We start from the raw sequence: 18,983 nt of genomic DNA, 5'->3' as shown, positions 1-18,983 counted from the left end.
ATCAATAATAATGTCATCTAAATATCCTGCCGGTGGATTAAATTGTGAGTGCCTGCCTAACCCCAGACACCATATTATTGAAATGATATGAGCACAACTTCCTACTGAGCGTCTACCTGTTAGACACGAGCAGTAATACTGAGCGATGGCATCTCGACCCATTTCGTTTCTGTTAACCAGAATGTATACCTATGTAATATGTAAACCTATTTAGGTGCATATCTTTTTTTTGCCATGGAATTGAAGGTAGTGCCCAAAGTAACAATTTTAGTACAAACAAAAACCTTCACAACGGCATATGCTATAACTCTGTTGGACAATGAGCCCAATTTGACTCATGGTCCTTTTGACTTTTGACCTCGAGTACTTTTGACGTACACATGGGATCGATGGGTATTTTTTAAATATTTTATTTATAATGGTAAACTCAAGCTCTCTACCAAAATTTGGCTTTCCAGGAATTTTTGTTATGACTATTTTGACCAGACTACCACACCAACTAAATAAGCGACAAACACATTCACTAATCGTGTGTCCGTTTGCAGTAGAACAAAGCCAGGAGGCGGCTAGCGCGCGTCCCCGGCGGGCGCGGCGGCGGCGGGGGCGGCTCGCTCGGCGGCGGGCTCGGGCTTGTCGGCGTCGGCGGCGGAGTCGATGGCGGCGGCGAGCTCGTCGTCCTCGTCTTTGCCGTACAGCTCGGGGTAGTGCGACATGCACTCCTGCATCACGCTAAATTTCTCGTAGCAGTCGCTGCCCTTGGGATCCGCGTCACTGCAACGCACATAACCATTCCATACATATAATGGCGTCACATTTTAAGGCGATCAGCCAGCTTCGCAGGACATATTATAGTACACAAACATTTGCGCATTCATAAGTGCACCCCCTATTCCATCACTCACATGACCCGATCGGACAGCAATCCGACACGACCGGAAAGAGATCAGGCAGGACCGACATTTACGTGCTCTCCGATGCACGGATGAATCAATCACCAACTTCCAGACTACGGGCTGTTTTGTGAAAGTTTAAAAAAACCCACAAAGCAATTTCGGAATCGAACCCGAGACCTCGAGCACAGTAGCCGCACTTGCAACCACTAGACCAAGGAGGCAGTGAAATACATAATACGCTATCCACGTGTCATCACTATTATTTCTAAAGAAAAATATAGTGGGTACAATATCTAATCAGTAGAATGGTTTACACAAAAATACCAAAACTCTTAACAATGACACCAGTCTAACCAATACCCCTTGGTTAGACTGCAGCTGTCAGACTTACTGGCTTCTGAATACCCGTAACGACTGCCAAGGATGTTCAATGATAGCCAGGACCTACAGTACAACATGCTATCCGAAACACAGTCATTGAGGCCTAAGATATACTTATAAAGTACTTACAAACTTAGACAAGTTGCATTGGTACTTCCCTGAAACCAACCCATGCCCCTCATACTTAAGAGGTTGGTTCTTTACCCACTAGGCCACCACAACTTTTTGCATGCTTCAAACCATCACAATTACATAGGGGGACCAACCTGTAGTGGAAGCAGGAGAATGCTTCCCTGAACTGTGTGCCGCAGGGCCCAGTGGCCATGCCGCCCAGGCAGGGGCAGCCCCAGTTGATGGAGCCGTCTGGCAGAATGAGACCCGGCGCGGGCTCCGGCTCCGGCAGGCTCACCTTGCTGGGCGTCGCCAGTTCCTCACGCGTCGCCACGATCACCACATCCTTACCGTCCAGCCCGGAGGACAGCACCGACCGAGTCGCCATTGCCCTACGAAAATAATCAATATTTTATATAAAATCATTATTAGAATTTATTTAGTAAAAGACATGTTGAAATTTACAGTGGTATACTAGTATTGGTATTCAAGAAAACAATGCCGTGACTTGAGTGGTCAGAGCAGCGCGAGGAGCGCGGGCGCGGCACAGACGGACGAGAAGCGCGGACGCGCGTGCAGCAGCAGCGCGGCGCGCACGCGGCGTAGCTGGGCGGCGGGCACGCGGAGCAGCGCGACCCCGGCGGCGGCGCTCAGCACGTCCACGCGCAGGCTGGCGGCGCCACACTCGCCGAACACACTCTTGACAGCTTCCTCGACGCCGCTGCGCACCGATAACCGGCTCAGCTCTTCACCGCACCTGAACGCCGATATAACATCCCTCATTTCTAATGTTCCCTCAGTTCGGATTATATATTACGCAATGTTGCACTTTTGTTACTCACGAGATCTCCAAGTAAAAATATTGTGCGCTCATCAAAATACCTACTATGAAGAAATTATGAGTGATCAATAGAAAATATCGAGCGTGCTTATATAAATCAGAATTCTCTGTCTGAATATAAATAAAAACACTTTGATTTACTAAATTAAAATTGTTTTTTATTTAGACCTGCACTTAAAATTGTGAGGTTAGAATTGAATTTAAGTTTCACTGACTGATGTCATAACTATCATGTGTCAAACAGTGACAACATCAGCCGAGCACTAGCCAGCGAAAATGTTGTAAGACAAAAAATATAAGGTCATTGTGCCTTACTCATAGATGTAATATCACTGACCTCTATATTTACCACTGGACCAGCTGCTGTCAACGTGCTTTTGTGCCCGTTTGATAATCGCCATTTTGGCGCTGTTAGACGTAGCGAGTGTCCGTGGTACTAAAATTATTTTACAGTGAAACAATGAACAAACACTTCTCTCACAGCCATTTGAAATTATACGTCAAAATTAGTTCTGTGGACACCATTGACATATAACTATAGGGACAGGAAATGTCACGAAAAAAACCTGCACACCTACAGTCTGCAGTAGTAACTTTATAAAATGGCTGCCATTACTAGGGTTGTACCACTACCGGATTCAACAAATATCGATATTGTATTCTAGTTAGAAGTACGTACGAGTCTTACTGGGTGCATATAAATAACCTAGTATAAATAATTTCTTCGTCATAGAACTAACTATCACATTAACTTCACTGATACTAATAACCTCAACAACATCAACCAAATGGGAGGAGTCATTTCTTCACCTTTGAAAAAAAAAAAAAACAGGCAAAGTAATTATTTATTATTTCAAATAGCCCTATGAAAGTTCTTTCACGTCAGACTAGTTGCAGGGTGCCAAAGATTCGGTCTTATGAAGAAGAATCCGCAAGAAACGCCATAAGTAGATACTGTCTTAAAAAAAATACAATAATTTACAATCGTTTTCAAGCTATTCAACGACTCCTGGGGGCCTTCTTTGGGTGTCTGAAAAAAAGAATATTCCTTTAATAACGATTGAACGGAGAGATATACTGTACTAATAATGTAATTACATAGGATTTGTCTAACAAAAAAAAAAAAAAAAAACTATCTTAAGACTTACCAAAAATAATGTGGGAACAGAGTTGTCACGTAATCTTAAGATATCCAGTGTTCTATTAAAACAACTATCTTCAAAGTGAAGCGAACAGACAAACCAATATTTATGTCTGGGATTAATATTTTCCTCACCAATAGCTTCTAACCATTTTGTCCTTAAATCATTTCGTATAGGAAACCTGCAAAAAATGTTTTTTTAATTAAAGAACATCAAAACTTGAACTTATCTATACTTTGATTATTTGTTTGGATTGCATAGGCTCCGGAACAAGTTGACCGATTTGAAAGCTACACTTTACCCGGTGGGCATAGGCTATTACTGTTCGGGTACGGAATTAGATCCATCGGAACGCGAGTAATACCGCGATGAAAAGATAGTACTTAAGTAAATAACAAAATAGAGATGTTCTATTCAACATAATACACAACTCTGAGGGCTCAGTGTCTTAGGAACAGTAACTTCTGTTGTTAAAATTAGTAAAAGCTGAATTATAAAAGTGGATATTATATCGATACAGTTATGACAACTGTACAGCACTATGCCAATATGATATGTTATTGTAAACAACATTTATTTCTAAATATAGCTTTTTATACAGAAATAAACTTAAATATTAGTACTTTCACCATCAATTCATGTTTCCGTAACATATTTTTTATTCAATGTGAATTAGTTTATGTAGAATCTAGCAAAAACTGGTTACTAACCTGTGTAAAGACAATCCAGCTTGATTTTTGTGCTTACTTGCACCACACTTCACGATACAACACGTAGGCATACTCGTTGATAAATTCACTATTGAAATAGTAAAGTCTTAAAAGTAAACACGAGTGATTTTCTATAAAATAGCAAAAATAAGTCACGAAGAGCACCTATTTGACAGCACAACTACCATGACATATGTACCAGATATGGCACGCACCTACAAACAGGAGGATATCAAAAATAAATGTCACCATTTCACGCAACCACAAAAATATTGTTGTCCCTGTTTTCAAATATAATTATCTGCTTAGAAAGAGTGAGAGAGAACTATGTTGCATAGTTTGTTTCATATTTCGCCCATATTTATATAACTATAGATACGTCAATAACAACACGGCGTCTCCTTATAATTCTAAGCTCGATGGTGGACACTCGCTTAGACGATATTGGCGCTTCAAATGGGCACAAAAAAAAATGCTGTCAAACGTACGGAACAGACGGTCCATTGGTAAATATAGAGGTCAGTGTGTAATATTAATAATACGTCTATGGCTTAACTATACTATGTCTATGGCCTGTGCTGATACCATTGACTTATAAACTATATGGACTGGAAATACCTACAAATAAAACGTGCATACCTACAATCTGCAGTGGCGCATAAAATGGCTGCCATTGCTAGGGTACCGCTACCGGATTCAACAAATATCGATCTTAATAAGTCTTACTGGGTGCATAAAAAACAAATATAATTAATTTGTTCGTCATAGAACTAACTATCACATTAATTTCACTGATAACAATAACATAAAATCATTTTTTTATATTTTTAAATGTTTTTTTATTTTTATATTTAATATTTAAAAATGTAAATTATATGTTCTAAATAAATAAATGATACTATACATAAAATCAACCAACTGGGAGGAGTCATTTCAGTAGGGTGATACCTTTTTTTTTTAAATCACAAAGTCAAAGTAATTATTAATTTGTGCTAATTAAAGAGGCTTTTTTAATATCATTATTCGCCCCCAAAAATGTATGTTGCCTTCTAAATTACTAAGTCAGCCACAATTAACGAGCATCTAAATAATACTATCTTAGCTACTAGCTATCTTCTAAGTAAACCACTCTAAATACAACTCAGCATGATAGTTATTTTTTAGGATCTAAATTTGTAGCATGCATTCTAACAGTAAACTTCTAAAATACTATTAAATGACATCATAATTATATTTATTTAGCTTCTAATTTTTTAACTCAATACGTTTAAAATGTAAGCAAGCAACATGCAGCAAGCATGGCTTCTGTCACGGCTCCGGCGCTCCGGGGCTCCAGCGGTCCCATGCGAGCTTATCGTCGCAGATGGTTTTCACGCTCACCAGCGCTGAAACTACCTGCGCCTCAGCTCGCATTCATCCTCGCCCCTCCGCGCCTACGCGGTTTTGAATTGCACTTTAGGAGTAGGGCAGACAAGACTACTTGGAGTCAGTTTTGCAGCGATTCGTTTTCGTCACTAATTTCAATTTTTAATACAATGTTTTTTAATTGAAGGTTAGAAATAGCAATATGCTAAAAACGAGGCCGAGTTAGTAAATTAGATGACAATGTATAAATAAGAAGGACAACTCACAATAATTGATGACCTTTACTTGAAGCTTTCTATCGAATATTTAGTTGACTTTGTAAAAAAAGGCGAATTAGTTTATTAGAGGTTATGTCATTTCCCCGTTGCTTAATTATAAAATTAGAAGTTTAATCATGTGTCTAATAAATAATTTTGAGGCTAGACTTATAATTTCCCATTATTTATTATTTCAAATAGCCCTATGAAAGTTCTTTCGAAACGTCAGACTAGTTGCAGAGTGCCAAAGATTCGGTCATATGAAGAAGAATCCGCAAGAAACGCCATAGATACTCTCTTTAAAAAAAAATACAATTAATTACAATCGTTTCGAGATAACTCTAAAAGAACTCTAAACTCAAAAACGTTTATTCAAATTACTTAGCCAGAACAAAAGAGCCCCCAAAATGCCCGCCCTTCACCACTTCCTATGTGTTTTGGCTGGAGAGAAGAAGTGGCGGAACAAACTCCCCCGCAACACATGTCTGTCTGTTAGGTTAGTAGAACCATTACAATACAAAAATCACAAGACACTTTACATTAACACTAGGTACACTACACGTAACGAAAGGCAGTTTCATGACGACTCAACAAAGACTCCACGAACACACAATGAAGACTGAGCTCCGCGGACGCCACGCTGACCACCACGACTCTGCCAAGCGCGCCAAAATGCTGTTTCACCGGAAACGCCACCAGAGGGAGCGCTTGCGTCTCGTTTAGTGTCCGTACTATTGACCGTCTCCGACATATACATATATAAAAACACACACTATTCCCTAAAAATAAACACATATATTCGGAACGCAAGTAAAACCGCGAGGAAAAGCTAGTATTTAACTAAAGAACAAAATAAAGATGTTTTATTCAAAATAATACAGAACTCTGAGGGCTCAGTGTCTAACAGTAACTTCTGTTGTAAAAATTTTTAAAAGCAGATTTATTAAGTGGATATTATATCGATACTGTTATGTCAACTGTACAGCACTATGCCAAAATTACATGTTATTGTAAACAACATTTATTTCTAAATATAGCTTTTTATACAGAAATAAACCAAAATATAAATACTTTCACCATCAATTCATGTTCCCGTAACAAATTCTTATCCAATGTGAATTATTTTATGTAGTTTCTAGCAAAAATAGGTTCCTAACCTGTGTAAAGACAATCCAGCTTGATTTTGGTACTTCCTGGTACCACACTTTACGCTACAACACAGGCATTTCACTATTGAAATAATAAAGTCTTAAAGGTAAACTCAAGTGGTTTTCTATAAAAACGCAATTATAAATCACTGTAAAATTTTGTAGAGGTATTATAAGTTTAGTTAGATTTATATTATAGTTTTAGTAAGACTTGTTTGTGTCAACTCAACATATTATAAAGATTAATGTAAGTAGGTATATAGATATTACCTAGTCTTAGGTGCTGATTATATATGTACGCTCTACGAGCAGGACATAGTGAAACTCAATATTTTTATACTTACTAACACCTTGTAACCTACCTATGTACACGGATTAAAGAGCTTTGACTTTGACTGAGAACACCCATTTGACAGCACAACTACCTGAAATCTGGCGCATAAGATGGCGGACATGGCACGCACCTACAAACAGGAGGATATCAAAAGTAAATATTACCATTTTACGCAACCACTAAAATATTGTTGTCCCTGTTTTCAAATACAGTTATCTGCTTAAAAAGAGTGAGTCAGAACTATGTTGCATAGTTTGTTTCATATTTCGCCCATATTTATATAACTATAGATTAGTCTATAACAACACGGCGCGGGAGCCTCCATATATTCCTATCTCAATGGCTGATACCGTTGAAGATAAAAAAGTATTGCGGAAGATGGGCATCTCTTACATCTAAAACTATGCCAAGGCATGGCAATGTGCCTGTTTAGTAACGCCCTAAGATCGGACAACCACCAAGCATCGTTATAGATAGTTCAACTCAGATTTGCGCGCGGCCCTATGTGTTCGTCGGCTTGTAAATATACAACTTTCATTCGTGTGACAGTGACGCCGTCCGAGCATGACGTGTTCTCATCGCTTTTTGTTATGGGTACAGTCGTTTACGAAAATGTCTAGTTCTTCACGGAGAAAATGTTTTAAGGAGTCAGGTAGCGTTTCAAAAAAATGAAACAACATTCAAAGCTTTTTATTATTACATTTTACAGTTTATCATTATTTTCTCATACGGCTTTTCAAATTGACATTGACAGTATCTAAGAAATAAATGAAGTGAAATATCTAAGATGAATTAAATACTCCTTACATATTTTCTAGCTCGGGGTACGCGGACAATAAATAAATGTGTGGACTAAGAATGTAAAAGACCTATAATTTAGTATAATAATGGAAACAAAATGTGTGGGGAATTTTAAAAAATTATATTGCTTCGCATAATGTCGACCAAAATAAGACGGAAATAATGAAACTCATAAATGAACGTTTAAGTCAAATTGATGAAGGGATGTTGGGTAATACTTGTCGACATGTACAAAAGAAAAAAGAAGAATACTATAGACATTTTGACATGGAGTCAGAATTTATAATTAACATTGGTGAAAGTAGCGAATCCGAAAATTCATCATTTGATTTTTCAAGTAGCGATACAGAATCATTATACTTCGGCCGTTCAGAGAATGCGTTCCTGACACCTATCAGTTAGTCACGACTAGTGATGGGCACAACATAACACTGAGTTCGTTACCGTTCCTTCAAAATGAACCGCCGCATTATTTTAAGATTATTTTCGTTTTAAATTGGCGGAATCATTTGTTTTATATTTTAGTTATTTAAGTGGAAACCAAAAAAAGGTAATATTCATATAATAAAATTGTTTTATTTATTCTTTGTTACAAGTACATTGAATTGAATGTGCGAACAGAATATTAATCAGACTCCGATTTGCTTGAGGAGGTGGTGTCTTCATCATCATCTTCGCCTACATGTATAATTATATTATTATCAATAACAGAATCAATCCTGATATCTCGGTCTAACAAAAGCCGGGTAATCAAATAAAAACAGATCGAAAACACTTGAAAAACGTGGTCTATGCGCACGAAACGACAACGGACGACTGTTTTAGCGTCACAAAATGGCGGCCCATAACGCCATTTGGGGTTACCATTTTTAATCTAAGTATAAAAATGCGGTTTGGTCATAGTTTTATTTTTATATTTCATAAAAGTTATAATTAAGTCTTATAGTCCATTATTTTCCAATTCTTAAAAAGAAAATCAAAACGTATTATTTTATATTATAACTGTATAAGAACAGATTACGATACTTGCCTGTTATTTTTAGCACAGCACTACAAAATATAAACCGCTGACATAACCTTGTAATAGCGCAGTATAGATTTAGAAAAATATTGTTTACCAAGTTATTTGACACTCAGTTTGGCACAAAATTATAACATTCATTGATTATTGATATAATAATGTTGTTTTAATGCTCCTCAATTGTTAAAACGGTAAACAACCAGCAAAAATATTTTTATCGTAACTGCAACGCCATTGCAAAGTTACGTCGTCAGTTCAATCGCGACGTGTCAGGAACGCATTCTCTGAATGGCCGAACTATATAAATAAATAAACTAATTTACGTAATAACTGTACTTTAAACAGCTGTATACAACCCCTAAATAACTGTATTTGTACCCGACTGTACCTCTTGTCACGCACACAAAGTCACTGTATATGTACAAGGGTTACCCACACATAGGGCCGCGCGCACGACTGAGTTGAACTTACTATTATATAATATTGATTAAATCATCAAAAAAAATGTTAGTGTTTATGGTTTTTGCATTTTATTTTTAGTTAATGTACATATGATGTATATCGATGTTTTTGAATTGAGTTTTTTATTGGGAGGTTTACTTTTTGAGAATAAAAAAAAAGTGACGGATGGCGTTTTGTCGATGCGTTTTGCAAGACTTTGTCAAGTTAAAAAAAACATTGCACCGAGGCGAATGCGAGTCCTTTGGGCCGGGATCTGATTTCTGGACAAATTGTTCTATATAATAATCATCTGACCGACTATTTTTCCCCTTCTGTTGGTGACAAAAACGTTTTAGACGTTCACGGTGGTCGTTATACGAAATAGGCATGATGACTAATTTTTAAATTCCTTTGTATTATGTAGGTATACGTCTACTTTATGTGAAAAATTATTAATTTTAAGAAAATGCTATTTTTTTATCAATTAATTGCATTTTTAGGGTTCCATACCTCGAAAGGAAAAAACGGAACCCTTATAGGATCACTTTGTTGTCCGTCTGTCTATCTGTCTGTCTGTCTGTCAAGACCCTTTATCTTAAGAACGCGTGGACGTATCACATGAAATACTCGAATCTATTGCCCCTATAAGCTGTGAAAATATCAAACTTCTAAGCCAAGCCAATCAAAAGATACAACCGATTATGTCGATATTTTCAACAAATTTTCGACACTCGCAAAGGAATCAAAACCTACAGGGTACTTTCCGTAATCTCAGAATCTTGAAATTTGGCATGAAGCATTGCTATATAATGCAAATATAGAAAAAATTGCGAAAATCACATTTTTTTAGTCATATAATGTAATAAAAATATTTAAATAAAATGAAACTTACTACCTTATTTCTCACGAACGAATAAAGGTACCGAATTGAAATTTATACCAAATACCTAGGTCTATTGTCCCTTTAAGCAATGAAATAATCAAACTTCTAAGTTAAAGCGATCAAAAGATACAGCAGTTTTACCGACACCTTAGATAATTTCCGTGACACGCTAGGGAATCAAAACCTACAAGGTACTTCCCGTGAACTCAGAATCTTGAAATTCGGCACGAAGCAACGTTATATAGTACAGATAAAGGAAAAATTGTGAAAATGATAAATTTGAAGTTACATAAAATATTAAAATATTATTTTTGCTTACATGACATAAAATATTTTTTTAATAATTATAAACTTACTACCTACCCTTTTCCACATGAACGCGTAGAGATATTAAAGTTTTGAATAAAAAGTGAAATTCATATCAAACACTTCTTAAATATAATTGCCTCTAAACTGTGAAAAATTTTAAATAATTCAAAGGTCATTGGGCACCTTAGTATGAAAACCATACCCACGGCGGATACGAACGAAATATAGCACAGTATAATGATAAAGGCTCTGATTTACTATGGCATTAGTCGCATCAATGTGAACCATGGGAATCTAGAGCAAATCAGGTGTAAACATCAAATATTTTCCTCATTTCAATGGGGAATTTAAACGACCACGTTTGACGGATTTGAGAAATCATTTCTTTAAAAAACGAGTATAGTTTTTCACTACGAAAGAGTATACTCACCGTTTATTTCCATTGTCATCAGGTCAGGATCTGATGATGGAAATCCTGAGAAATCGAGGGCAACTATCAGAAATTGTAGGCATGCATAGGATTAAAACTTGATTCTCAGATGTATGTCTGGTGATACTATCAAACAGTGAAGGTTTAGAGCTTACTTGATGATGGAGACGTGAGAAAGTCGAGAGAACTCCTTAACGGTATGTTTTAGTTACGTCGTGTTTGCTTATATTATTCGTATTGACGAGAATATGCATATAAACAGTTTTCTTGTTGTTTTTAGAAGTTGTTTTTTTTTTGTAAAAAGTTTCTATTTTTCACTTTTGTGAAAAGTTCTCGTCAATACGAATAATATAAGCCCAAACACGACGTAACTAAAACATACCGCTCAGGAGTTCCCTCGACTCTCTGTAGTCTCCATAATCAAATCAGCTCCAAACCTTCAATGTTTACCAGTAGGTACTCTCAAAAATACACTCACATGTCTAGTTATGACTCGATGCGTGCCTACAATATTCAAGAGTTGCCCTCGATTTCTCAGGGTTTCCAGATTCTCATCAGATTCTGGTCATCCGAATTGGCATCTTCCTTCTTTATGAAGTCTTTAACAATAAAAACTAACATTGCAACCTGTACAATCCTCTGAAACTGCTTGTCTTTTATATTTTTCAAACGATCCTGGACATTCGTCTCCATGGAATTTTAATAAAATATTTATATTCAAAGAAACGTCATACCATTCTCCACGATTTAAAACTACTTTGATTCATGTCCGCCACTTTTTACAAAGCGGGTCAGATATGCCCAATGACCTTTAAGACATAATTAGTTATTTTCAATCAAATTTCTGAATGATTACTATAAAATGCTGTATATAAATAACTTTAATAAAATAACTTTTACAAGTTACTGGTCAACTATTTTAGTTATATTATAAAATAAAAAAGATTAACTATTTTGACTCTCACGAAATTACCATAACTATGATTGTTCTAAACTGAACGGTTGGCGCGAGACTCACTTTTTATCTAGATATACAGGATTTGTACGGAACCCTCGGTGCGCGAGTCCGACTCGCACTTGGCCGGTTTTTCTCTGTCCATTTTAAATCCGGCGCGAAAACGCTTGTCAGTGTCATGCCGTCACTTGTGATTGTGACGTCCATTCAATTGACTTATGGCTGCTTATGACTTATGACTATAGTTATATGTCAATGCTTATGACGTCACGCCTGAAGTTAACAAGACGCAAGACGCAAGTAAAAAACGCTCGTTCAATAATTAGGTTTTTTTTGTTATTAAATATGAATTCGAAAGTAATAAGTAGTGTGGGGTCCCCCAGTGTAAGAACACATCTATATCAACTCATGATAAGTTATTTGTGTACGTTACTCACAACAAAAATACGAAACAAGTGGCTTTAACTTGCAAGGCGAGATTCAAAAGCAATATTGCCCAGTGTTTTTTACCCACACCTTTATTTTTGTGAAGATCACTGTAAGTTTTTACATAGTTTTCTAAATCCTAGTAAGGTAAACGTACCAATACTCGTCGGATTTCGGAAATCACTGACTTTGAAGCGCTACTGTGTGAAATATTCAATAGAAAATGTTTTTTTTTGCATGACGTGATAGAGTATAGTTATAGGCACGAATCTTGAGCTCTGACCTACATCTGCGCAGAAGTGATTTATTAGCAAAGAACCAATCCCGAGTGACTGCTATGACGCGATGCGCTGCGGGCCAGTCACCACTTTAGTCCGCCCCCCCCCGCCTCACTTCATACCACAAAAGGGACCCAGTAATTATTTTAATTAAATAATTCAATATTCGTGCCGATAACTATATTTATTCGTTATTCTAAGTAACTAATGTTTTTTAATAATTTTGATGGGTTTATGTAGTTATTAAGGCAAAAGTAAAAAAGGGCGATTTGTACCAATAGTTGTCTGATTTGTACGGATACTCGTCAAATATTCCCAGTACTCGTCAACTTTTAACGCTAATGTAAACTCTCTGCTCTTGAACATAAAGTTCAAGTTATGTAATTTTTTTTGTTCTTGAATTCGTTAAGCATTCTTGTGCCTTGGAAACATTAGGTAGCTAGATAGAAAACCAAATCCCTATTTAGAATAGCAGGTCATAATCTGTTAGAAGAGCAAGTATTCAATAAAACAGATACATAGTTACATTTTAATTTATATTCCTATCTATAAAACGCTTGGAATCACAAAATCAGTCCATAAAATATATGTAATGAGTATTTCTTAATCATAATAACCATGCAGCTATGTGCTTATGTAGCATGAGTAAAATAATTACGATTAAAATATTTAAATTGTAAAATAAAATAATTAGTTTTCACAAAAAATAAATGCCACATTCATTTATATAGCTTTCCGTGAAATAATTACTAACATTCATAAATATGTAGGTAAGGTTCTCGTTCATCAAAACTTCTGAACTGCTTATCGCATGCTAAGTTCGATTTGCAAAAATCTCTATAGACAGTTCCAACTATCTATTAAGGGTATCAAACGAAAAAAAAATATGATTACAACTAAGCGTTCAAGAACGGACGGCACAGAGGTTGCAGTATTCTAGAGGTACTATGCAGAGCCCCTTTTTACATGTTCATTTGTGCAAAAAGAGAAATTGAATGTGTTTATTTTTCTTCATACGTACTTAGATACTTACCTAAAATGAAAAGCGTCATTTGGCACAGGTGTGATCATTTTGTAATTATAGTTCTCGTCTCGGCTTCAATCAAGGGTTTATCCTTAGTTTTTTGTTATTTTACCTCAAATAACGTTCAGTTGAATGTTGAAAAAAAATGTTGAAAAGCCTCAAATAACGTTCAGTTGAAAAGTTGAAAAAAAGTCGTGGTGGCCTAGTGGGTAAAGGACCAATCTCTCAAGTATGAGGGCGCGGGTTCGATCCCAGGTTAGGCAAGTACCAATGCAACTTTTCTAAGTCTGTATGTACTTTCTAAGTATATCTTAGACACCATTGGCTGTGTTTCGGATGGCACGTTAAACTGTAGGTCCCGGCTGTCATTGAACATCCTTGGCAGTCGTTACGGGTAGTCAGAAGCCAGTAAGTCTGACACCAGTCTAACCAAGGGGTATCGGGTTGCCCGGGTAACTGGGTTGGGGAGGTCAGATAGGCAGTCGCTTCTTGTAAAGCACTGGTACTCAGCTGAATCCGGTTAGACTGGAAGCCGACCCCAACATGATTGGGAAAAAAGGCTCGGAGGATGATAACGTTCAGTTGAATGTATTGAATTGCAAGAATTTTCGAAGTTCAACAAAGACACCAAAAATGCTTTATTTATGGTGTTATTACCGCAATCAATAAGATCTCGCCTCATTACGAATATTAATGTGTGTCTTAGGTCATCATCATCTGCCTAGCGTTTAGCTTCTAATCTTACGGGATGCAGCTGAGTACCAGTGTTTTAGGTACAAGGAGCGACTGCGTCTCGGACCTCATCAACCCAGTTACTCGGGCAATACATTACACCTAGGTAACACTGGTTTTCAGACTTTCAGGCTTCAGACTAGACGAATCGAAATCGTGTTTACAGTGGGCAAGCACGGGTGGCACACAGCCACGACGCGGTCGCCGTGTCACGTGGAAGATCTCTATGTAGCTTATACATTACTGCTTCAAAAGGACCTAAAGGTCAATGGCTACCTTAAAGGCACTACATAACTATACTATGGAACCGATTTTGTAAGAAGTCTGCTCCATTTGGATCCAGGACGTATCGTCAATGGTGCCAACCTTCACTAAAAAAGAAGGTTTTGTCGGATATTGTATGATGATGATTTGTCGCAACAGCACAGTGACGGCGGCGGCGTGTGCTGCTTCAGTTAGTGGAGGCTCGCTAACTGACTAACTGGTCGCCGCTGCTCGCCTAGGCTGGCCCCGATATTTGTACCACATCTTCATGTACAAAACATATATCTAGGTACAACCTACATATTTGTAATTGGTCGATATAGTGTCGTTGGCAAAAACTTATATTTGACTTAGGTATTCGTCAGTGATTTAAGACACGCAATAGTTCCGCTTCGAACACGGCATTATCAGTGCAGTCAGTTATAAACCTTGTTGTTTATGTAGCAATTAACATTTTACCTATTGAGCAGAATAGAAAGGTGCCGCATTGTCTGTGATGTTCCCTCATTGTAAGGCGCTGTTGACCGTATGGTTTTAATATTGAAAATTAAATTAACGTAATGATAATTAGGGCTTTTGGTAAGGTCAGACAATGACCTGCCGGGGCTGCGGGTTGTTCGAAAGAGATACCGCGGCCCTAGTACATAAAAGGCCTATGACGGAACACGACGGTTTTTAGTCAGTAAGAGTCTGACACTCCCTCACCGCTGCTAACCCACAGCGGGAGGGGTCATTTGATGATTTTTGACGTCGGAAAAAAAAAAGGTCAGACAATGACACACTACCAACTAAAAAATCCCGTATTCAGTTGAAAGTACCCACGGAATTATGTCAAGAAAAGCACGCAATAGTCGGTGTAAAAAGCCAACAGGGAAGGTCTGGTAAAGTTATAGCGATCGTGCGTGTCGACGGCAGCTCCTCCCGCCCGCCACCCGCAGCCGCAGTGCCGCTGCAGCAGCCGCCGACATCATCGTCTGATGCGCCGTCAGTGCCCCACACAACTACTACACAAGGGCTATCCAAGCTCTGATGCCAGCCGCTGCCGTATCGCGTGTTTCGTTCCGTAGCTGTTTTATCGTTAGAAGTTTCTTTGACATTTAAATAATATGTTATGCTCTAAAAACGAACAGCTGTATTGAGCGAGCAGTGTGCTACGCGGCGTCACGGGCGTCCCATTGATCAGCAACACTTCACGGCTCATAAGCCCCGCGAGAGCGATTCGAAGCGCTTGGACTACCATTTCCATGGCAGTAGCGCGTCGACTCTATTCCAACTCACGTCCGCTGTAACGACCAGTGGATGTCACTGTCATGAGTTTCACGACTGAATCAAACGAACTATTCGTTTTACGCTGATAAACTTTGTTAAAAAGCTAACGACCCCTGCCATTGACGCCCCGACTACTTACTCGTACTTACAGGATATCATTGTTTTCCATTTGTGTGAAGTGAACTGATGAGCTGTCTGTCATTTCCAATATTCTTTATCTGCTAAAATAATAAGTAATACCAAATTATGCCTGTAGCGTAACATGACAAACCGGCGATCATTAAATCACACCATAATCAACCGTATAATCCTGGAGCAGGAATTTTTAAATGTTTAAAAATGTAAATATGTCTATACCAATCTATTCATACCATGGAGAACAAAATGACATAACGGAAATTCCAAAACAAATTGTGCGTGTGCGGGGGACTAGGAACGTTACGGTCTTCTCTCTTACATGCCTTCTTTGGACCCGAAATTTTTTTGTAATACCAAAAAATTGTTGACAGATGACTCAAAGAAGCCGAACGCCTCATTAGTTCACTCATGACTGATCGTTTTGGTCATGCCCACCATGCATATTTGAGCTAGAAGAAGGCAACCTATCTGCATTATGGCATCTCCGCTCATCTTTCCTTACTCCGTGACAACCGTACAAATATAATAAAGAGGAATCATTTTTTTGTTTGTAGGTTGAGACAATTATTTATGGGCTAATTTCTTTTTTACCCGTTTCACCCGCGTCCCGCATGGTTACAAAAGCATGGTAAAAAACTATCCTATGTCCTTCTCCCGGGCCTATTGTAACTATTATAACCTTCCCTCTAATTTTCAACTTAAATGGTTCAGCCATCTTTGAGATATAAAATGTGTAACAAACACGACGTTCATAGAATAAAAAGTGCAAGAATCCATATAAAAGTCAGTCATTCCAAACAACGGAAATTCTCCCTTGAAAACTGACAAACGACTGGTCAAACAAAACATTCGATACTCCTATCTTTATCTCTGCTTTACACATAATGTTGTAATGTTGTAAATTATGAAAATGAAAAATAACTCCTGCGGCCAAACCACTGAATGAATTAGGTTTTTTTTTAATTCGCTGTAGAATATCATAAAGTATATGTGATAGGATTTAATGTGATTACGTACGACACACCCGACATATAGATGAGGTATTTTCTTTTTTTTTTCTTTTCCTAGCTGATGACTAGATGGCACTGTCCTAAGGTACGTGAATGCAAGGAACGGGACGTCATACGAGAGATTTTCTTTAATAGAATTAAAAAAAATAGTTCCCCAAATCAGTGCCAGATGGCGTTGTTTGTACATACCAACTACGTGAGCCTTTGTTAGGTAAAAAAAAACGTTGCACTGAGCCCTTTGAGCCGAGACCCAAGAAATTCAGAATTCTGGACAATTTTTTTTCAAAATATCTCTGGACATTCGGATAATAATCTGACCGACTTCTTTTCTCCTTTTATTACATTTTTATTCACTATTTTCTATTTTTTTAATTGTTGATAACAAAAAGCAGATGTCTGGAAAATAGCCCTCATTGAAATGTATGTAGGGTTGGTGGGGCCATGAGGTTCCTCCTACTACACAAATTTAGGGTTTTGGCGTGTCTTAAATCGGAAGTAGGCTCGTAACAGCTGGTCGATATGAGTATCGCTTTATCATTTTGTAAGTAATGAAGTGTGAAATTTCCTCGCTCGCCCACACGACTGGAACGGCTGCGGATCCAATCACCCTCTCGCAAGGTTCACTTTTTGCCCGATTCTTGGAACGCAGACGCGACAGCGTCCGGCTTTTCTAAATATGGTTTAGGCTTAGTGGCCAGGCGCGTCTAGGTTGGGTCCGACCTCTATGTCTATCTCCTGCATGTGACATGTGGCTTCAAATGCAACATGAACATAACTAAAATAATTGTATAATCACTATAATAATGTTTATTAATTAACATATCGATCATAACTACTTAGATGTTGGAACCAATAGGTTCAGTATCACTTGTCTCTAATTTACAACTAAAAGACTGCAACGCACACTAATCAGAATCGCTACGTTATAGCCTCGCTCGCCTCGGTCGATACGGCTGATACGAATCGATAAGGTCAGCAGAACACTGTTTGGTTGCAAGAGAGAACCACAGAAATCCAAAGAGTACCTACGTCTATATAGTATGAATCGATTCTATCTATCTATCTTTTGTTTTATGTGTATATATAAAGTGGTGGAATTGGGACGCCTGCAGCGGCAGCAACGGGCGCGGCGCCATCTAGAAAGAAAGAAAATACGTTTATTCATGCACGCGTGTGACACTGCCTTCCAAAAAAATAAATAAAAATAAAAATTACAGTCGTTAGAAATAAGAAAAAAAAAGACGAATTACAATTAAAATACAGTAGTGCGGAATATGTGTCACACCCCACGTAAAACGGCCCTCGCTCAGCATAATGCTGAGACCCTATACGGGACAAAATCCTCAGCGCTGATTTTCAGCGAGAGCCGAACCAGCGTCTCGAGTTACTGCTCGGTAGCACCTTCAGTCGCTCTCTCGACAAACTGTCTGGCATTATCCAAAAAGTGTTTACTCTGAATACGGAACCTGCCGTAAGCAGAGACGTAGCGGAATGTTGGATACCTTTGGTCTTCATAGTGTGCCGACACTTGCACTCTGAAGGTTGAGTCGACAGTTATATTTTAAAAATGACTATACCTATATTTTATCATTATTTTTTTATCATTTTGGTACTTACACTATTAACATTATACAAAACCAAAACTTTTCATTAAAAAAATAAAACCGTTTTAAGTTTAGTGTTTTTGGGAGTCGGTTTTATTTTTTTGTAAAAAGTTTTTTATTTTTGGCTTTTCAGTGACAAGCATAGTTGTCACTATTCGCATTTGTGGAAAATTCTCATCAATACGAATAATATAAGCCCAAACACGAGGTAGTTTA

The 18,983-nt window shown here is 37.8% G+C and overlaps 1 protein-coding gene and 1 long non-coding RNA gene across 7 annotated transcripts; both read right to left on the bottom strand.

Moving 5' to 3' along the window:
- Nucleotides 1-394: 394 nt before the first annotated feature.
- On the bottom strand, nt 395-2,720 carry LOC124640359 (mitochondrial intermembrane space import and assembly protein 40). Of its 6 annotated transcripts, none has more exons than XM_047178096.1 (4): nt 2,564-2,720; nt 1,851-2,142; nt 1,541-1,777; nt 395-771 (listed from the first exon to the last, which is right to left on the bottom strand). In XM_047178096.1, the coding sequence occupies exons 3-4, from the start codon at nt 1,771-1,773 to the stop codon at nt 567-569; spliced, it is 438 nt and encodes a 145-aa protein (XP_047034052.1). In that variant the 5' UTR covers nt 1,774-1,777; nt 1,851-2,142; nt 2,564-2,720; the 3' UTR covers nt 395-566. The 6 variants fall into 6 exon arrangements, with proteins under 6 accessions (XP_047034052.1, XP_047034053.1, XP_047034054.1 ...); XM_047178097.1 differs by lacking the exon at nt 2,564-2,720 and adding an exon at nt 2,228-2,475 and having other exon boundaries at nt 1,861-2,142; XM_047178098.1 differs by lacking the exon at nt 2,564-2,720 and adding an exon at nt 2,228-2,475 and having other exon boundaries at nt 1,894-2,142.
- Nucleotides 2,721-3,117: 397 nt separating this feature from the next.
- On the bottom strand, nt 3,118-3,438 carry LOC124640202. Its single transcript, XR_006985539.1, has 2 exons — nt 3,375-3,438; nt 3,118-3,256 (listed from the first exon to the last, which is right to left on the bottom strand). It is a non-coding gene; the product is annotated as an uncharacterized LOC124640202 (long non-coding RNA).
- Between the last annotated feature and the right edge of the window lie 15,545 nt (nt 3,439-18,983).

This window comes from Helicoverpa zea, chromosome 20 (assembly GCF_022581195.2).
Source record: "Helicoverpa zea isolate HzStark_Cry1AcR chromosome 20, ilHelZeax1.1, whole genome shotgun sequence".
NCBI lineage: Eukaryota > Metazoa > Arthropoda > Insecta > Lepidoptera > Noctuidae > Helicoverpa > Helicoverpa zea.
The sequence above is the reverse complement of the archived record's forward strand: the minus strand, read 5'-3'. Positions and strand labels throughout refer to the sequence as shown.

Bases quoted from the DNA above. Each gene is read 5' to 3' on its own strand.
- LOC124640359 (XM_047178096.1), bottom strand. From the start codon at position 1,773: ATGGCGACTCGGTCGGTGCTGTCCTCCGGGCTGGACGGTAAGGATGTG. The intron at 772-1,540 runs GTTGGTCCCCCT...TGTGCGTTGCAG, and splicing joins TTCTCCTGCTTCCACTACAG to TGACGCGGATCCCAAGGGCA.